At 17.6% G+C, this 5,928-nt stretch overlaps 2 protein-coding genes across 2 annotated transcripts in view; one reads left to right on the top strand and one right to left on the bottom strand.

The window, feature by feature from the left end:
- Positions 1 to 1,083: 1,083 nt before the first annotated feature.
- On the bottom strand, positions 1,084 to 3,336 carry PGSY75_0111400 (hypothetical protein; the record flags this gene model as incomplete). The annotated part of the gene is made up of 1 exon (XM_018783664.1): positions 1,084 to 3,336. One exon carries the CDS (start codon positions 3,334 to 3,336, stop codon positions 1,084 to 1,086), a length of 2,253 nt encoding a protein of 750 aa, XP_018643948.1.
- Positions 3,337 to 4,456: 1,120 nt separating this feature from the next.
- The window catches only part of PGSY75_0111300 (putative replication factor c protein), a gene marked incomplete at both ends in the record, with an annotated part of 3,222 nt that continues 1,750 nt past the window's right edge, over positions 4,457 to 5,928 (top strand). Inside the window, one exon of the mRNA XM_018783663.1 lies at positions 4,457 to 5,928. This exon is cut by the window's right edge and continues 1,750 nt beyond it. Within this exon, the coding sequence (XP_018643947.1) occupies positions 4,457 to 5,928 (1,472 nt within the window).

Genomic DNA, 5,928 nt, shown 5'->3' with positions numbered 1-5,928 from the left:
ATATTATTATATTAATATGTTTTTTTTTTTTTTTTTTTTTTTTTTTTTTATTTTTTTTTTTTTTTTTTTTTTTTTTATTTTTTTTTATATTTTTTATTTTTTTTTTTTTTTTTTTTTTTTTTTTTGTTTTAAATTTTAAAAAATAATATTTTTTTTTTAAATTTTTTTAAAATTTTTTTTTTTTTTTTTTTTTTTTTTTTTTTGATTATGTTTCTAATATCTTTTATTTATATATCCAATTAAAGATTTTATAATTTGTTATGTTTAAAATGTGTATGTAGAATATTACCTTTCTTGTTCTCACAGGATTAAATGTTTTCATTTTTTACCAAAAAAATGTCTTTTTTTTTTTTGAATTGATTTGGAGCCTATGAGAAATAAACAAAGAAAAAAAAAAAAAAAAAAATATATATACACATAAATATAAATATAAATATAAATAAATATATATATATATATATAAATATATATATATATATATATATATATATAAACATTTGGTTGTTGTTTAGGGGTGACATTGTTGAGATTAAGAAAAAAGAAAAAATGGGGTAAAAAAATTGTACAATATATTTTTCAAAATTTAATTTATTATATCAATCTAATTTGATTAATTATTTTTTTCTTTTTAATATGTTTGTAAATATATATAAAAACTATTATAAAAGGCTTGAAATATTAAATATGCATAACAAAAATAAAAAGAATAAAAAAATAAAAGAATAAAAAATAAAAAATAAAAAATAAAAAATGTGTACATATAAAATAATGGTACGTGAGAAAACATCTCATATCGTACTACACTCATATATATATTCACGCAAGTGTTTGAATAATTTTTATGGAATGAATTATAAACGATATGTCAAAATAAAAAAAAAAAATGGTTTCCATCATTTACAACTGCAATGTAATATAATATATCATAATATTATATTATACTTATTATTAATATAATGATTAAAATGTGTATGTATATATATGATCAGCTTTGTGCCCTTATGATTCAAGGCACTAAAATGATGATAATTAATATAAATATATATATATATATATTTTTTTTTTTTTTTTTTTTTTTTTTTTTTAATTATAAAATGCTTGGTCGTAAAACTTTTGACCAGCTTTATTTGTTTCTCTCCAGTGATACAAGAAATTTTTGAAAAGTTCTTTTCTTTCCTCATGATTTAAATTTAAATAATTATTAATATGTTCATTAATTTCTTCATCTGTATATATAATGAATGGATTATTATCTTCTTTTTCAGATAAGTTTTTTTTATGTATGTGTACATTATTTTTAATTTCATTTTCTAATTGATCAATTTTACAGTTAAGTATAGTTTTATCACTTAAAAGAACATTTTTTTCATTTTCTATTTTTGAATTTTCTAATCTTAAAGAATCTATTTGATCAATAAGTAGAATTTTATCATTACTTAAGATTTCAATTTGTTTTCTTAAATCATTAATTTCTTTGTTAAGTGATATTTCATGTTGTATTGTTTTTCGAAGATATATATTTTCTTCAATTATTTTATTCATTTCATTTTCTAAATTATTATTTAATTCTATTAGTGTTTGTACATTTTTATTTAAATTTGTGATAGTACCTTCAGAACTATTTTTTATTCTCTCAAATTTTTCATTATAATTATTTATAATATTTCTTAATTCTTCAATTTTGATATGACTATTCTGTTCTCTTTTTAACGTTTCTTTTAATAAATCAGATACTTTATTATAACTTTCTCTGATTTTTTGAATTTCATAACTACTTTTTTTTCTATTTCTTTTTAGACATTCACAATAACTTAAAAGTTCTTGTAACAAATTTAACATATCAGTTTTTTTTTCTGTTGAATAATTACATAAATTTAAATAATCCAGTTTTTTTGAATTACTACTTATATCATTTTCTTTATCATTAATAGAATTTAATTTATTCACATGAAAAAATTTTATTCTTTCATTTTCGTTGAATATATCAAAATTATGTTCACTACGACTACTATTATGATGATAACCATTCATATCATTTTCTATATTAATCATTTTATTATATGTATTAATTTTATAACTGTTACTACCTTTTCTTTTTATATCAACATCTATATTTTTATTATCATTATATATATCATTAAATATATTTTTGTTTATTTCACTATATTTATCTTTATTCATTTCATTATATTTATCTTTATTTTTATCTCTTTCTATTTCTGATCCCATAATTGTGTATATATTTTTTTCTTGTTTTTCTCTCTCTTCTTTATCTTGACACATTAAGTATTCAAATTTATTCATATTATTAATATTATCATTGTTTATCTCTTTCACATCCTTACATATATTTACACCATTAATATTATTATTATTATTATTAATATTATTATTATCAAGTAATAAGTTTTCTTTTCTTCTCAAAATGGTTTGCGTGCTAAAGGTTTCATTTTTATTTCTTTTCTCTTCAATATTATTTAAATAATTATTACTACTATTATTATTATTAATACTTGTCATACTATTTGCTTCATAAAATTTCTTGTATGAAGAATGACCATTTATAATATCCTTGGATATATTATCATGATTGATATTTTTTAACTTTTTATATTCCATATCTTTTTTTTCATTGCTTGAATTAAGTGTACTTTTTTTAGGAGTAAAGAAAACTGCTTGATTTACTAGAAGAGTTTTTTTCTTTTCTTTATTATAAATATTATCACCGTTCATATTTTCTTTCTTATATATATCTTTCGATATTTTGTTCTTATTAATATCACTTATTAGATCCTTATTATTAATATCAGTTATTATTTCGTCCTTATTATTAATATCAGTTATTATTAGATCCTTATTATTATTAATATCAGTTATTATTATGTCCTTATTATTAATATCATTTATTATAATATCCTTACACAATGTATTATTTATATCTGTGTTCATATATTTACTATTACACAAATTATTTGTCATATTTTTGTTATTATAGTAACTATATGTATATTCTGTATTAATAGATATGTGACTATTTTCTTCAATTGTTTTATTAATATTTTTGCTTAACTTATTTTTTATATTTATATTATTTTTAGTATTATATATTTTTTTTTTATTATTATCTTCTGTAAATAAAGAATCAATAGAACTTTCTGATGAATTTTTTTCATTTAAATTTTGGCTTATTATATCATCATATGATATATTTTCATTTATATTATCTTCTTCGTATTTTAAACTATTTTCTTTTATACACATATTTATCTCGCTTCCATTATCATTATTTTTTTGCCAACTATTTTCGCTTATTTCATTTTCTTTCTCACATGCCATCTTCTCAAAATTATAATATATTATAAAAATTATAAAATATAAAAATGAAGAAACAAATAAAGAAATTTATTTATGTATATTAAATTATATAAGAATATTATATAATTATTAAAATATAAAAAAAGGCAAAAAAAATTTTTAATTTCATTTTTTTTTTATTTTTTTTTTATTTTGTTTTTATTTTGTTTTTTTTTTTTTTTTATTTTGTTTTTTTTTTATTTTGTTTTTATTTTGTTCTTATTTTATTTTATTTTATTTTATTTTTATTTTTATTTTTATTTTATTTTCTTTTTTTTTGGGGGAAACAATATTTTAAGATACCCATATATATAAAATACTCGAAATATTCTTTTTAAAATATAGTCTTACGTATTCATTTTTTTTTAGCATATAGCTTTATCATATATACATATTATTATGTACATACATTTTAATATCTATTTGATAATATTATGTTTAGTATTTATTTTAATCAGCAACATACAGAATATTAGATACAAATTGGGGTATATTAAAATAAGGTGTATATATATATATATATATGTTACATATATCCATATTAGATTACTTTCATATTTGTAATTTTTTCTTTTATATATTTGCATGTGTCATAGAAGTTTAGTTGAATATATAACTTTTTTTTTTCGCGACTGTCCTTTTTTTTTTTTTTTTTTTTTTTTTTGACGTAATTAAGAAAAAGCACTTTCTTAAATATATAATAATAAATATATGTATGTATTTCATATACATTTTTATGTCTTATGAAAGAAAAAAATAAAATAAAATAAAATAAAATAAAAATAAAAAAAAATAAAAAAAAAAAAAAAAAAAAGTACCTTCTATATTATACATTATAAATTATACTTTATAAGAGCGACAAACATAAAAAAAAAACATTAATGTGTTATATATATATATATTTATATATATTTATATATTTATTTATTTACTTTCCTTGCGAGATTGATATATTTTAAAAATATTTTATTTCTCAAGGCCAAGGGAATAGCAAAATATATCAAGCAAAAGACACACATATATAATATATATATATAATATATATATATATATATATATTTTTTTTTTTTTTCTATTGAGTGTTTGTGATTAAGCCAAACTGATGGATGAGAATTCAAACTATGCAGACGATTTAAGCGGATTCGACTATATCTTAAACGAAGAAATTAATAAAGAAAAAAGTGTAAGAGAGAAAAATAAATTTGATATATACGACGAGTATGAATTACTATTAAATAAAAAAAAGAAAAGACGAAATGAAAATATAAATAATAATATTTATAATAATAAAAGGAGTAATTGTGGATATAACCAAGGGTTACATTTGAATCATTTCCATAAAGATATAATAGATAATAATTTTTCAAGCAATTATATTTTTAATAATTATATGTTTTTAAGAGAATATGTATATAAGAATAATTTATTAGGTGATGATATATTTTTTAAAAAAGAACAAATAAGTTTACAAAAAAAAAAAGAAATAAAAAAATTATTAAATAGTAATGAAGATATTAACGATTTTATTAAAATATATGATTGTAATCATAATTATCCTCCTATGTATATTCAAAAAAGAAAAGAAGATGGAATAAATTATATAAATGATCATAATGTAAATGAATATATAGAAAATAAATATGAGGAACACAACATGTCAGGTCGTCATAATTTAATAAGCAAAAATAATAAAGATTTTAGAAAATTATTAGAACAATTGTTAGCACAAATTAAAGAAGAAGATAAAATTATTAGTGAAATAAAAAGGAAAAAGGAACAACAAATGAAGGAGGAACAACAAATGAAAGGGGAACAACAAATGAAAGGGGAACAACAAACAGACAATCATCAGAACAATATAAATTTTGTAGAAAAATATCGAGCTAAATATTTCTCAGAATTATTAACAGATGAATCAATAAATCTTGAAGTTTTATCATGGTTAAAGAAATGGAATGATAAAATAAAAAATGAGAAGAATATGAATTCAAATAATAATATTAAATCAGAACAAGAAAAAAATAATGATTTTGAAAGAGTTCTATTATTAGGTGGTTCATCAGGAAAAGGTAAAACAACCTTAGCATATGTTATTGCGAATCATTTTAAATTTAATGTTATAGAAATTAATGGTAGTGATGATAGAAATAAAGAAACACTCATACCATTTATAGAATCTGTTGTATGTATTAATTCTGTCATATCTAAACCAAATTTATGCATTATAGATGAAATAGATGGATTATCTAGTACCCAACAAAATATTGATAGTATAATGAAATTTTTAAATAAAAAAGATAAAAAAAATAAAAGCATTATAAAAAGACCTATCATATGTATATGTAATGATATTTATCATAAAAGTTTAAAGGAATTAAGAAAAATTAGTAAAGTCATTATTGTGGAAAATATTAATATAGAAATGCTAAAGACACGTATCAATTATATATGTGATAAAGAAAATATTAAAATTAATAATGAAGCTATAAATAAGTTAATTGATATATGTAAAAGTGATATAAGATCGATATTAAATACTATATATTTTTTAAGTATAGGTTCAAGAAATACCAC

The sequence above is a fragment of the Plasmodium gaboni genome, chromosome 1, assembly GCF_001602025.1.
Source record: "Plasmodium gaboni strain SY75 chromosome 1, whole genome shotgun sequence".
NCBI lineage: Eukaryota > Apicomplexa > Aconoidasida > Haemosporida > Plasmodiidae > Plasmodium > Plasmodium gaboni.
The sequence above is the reverse complement of the archived record's forward strand: the minus strand, read 5'-3'. Positions and strand labels throughout refer to the sequence as shown.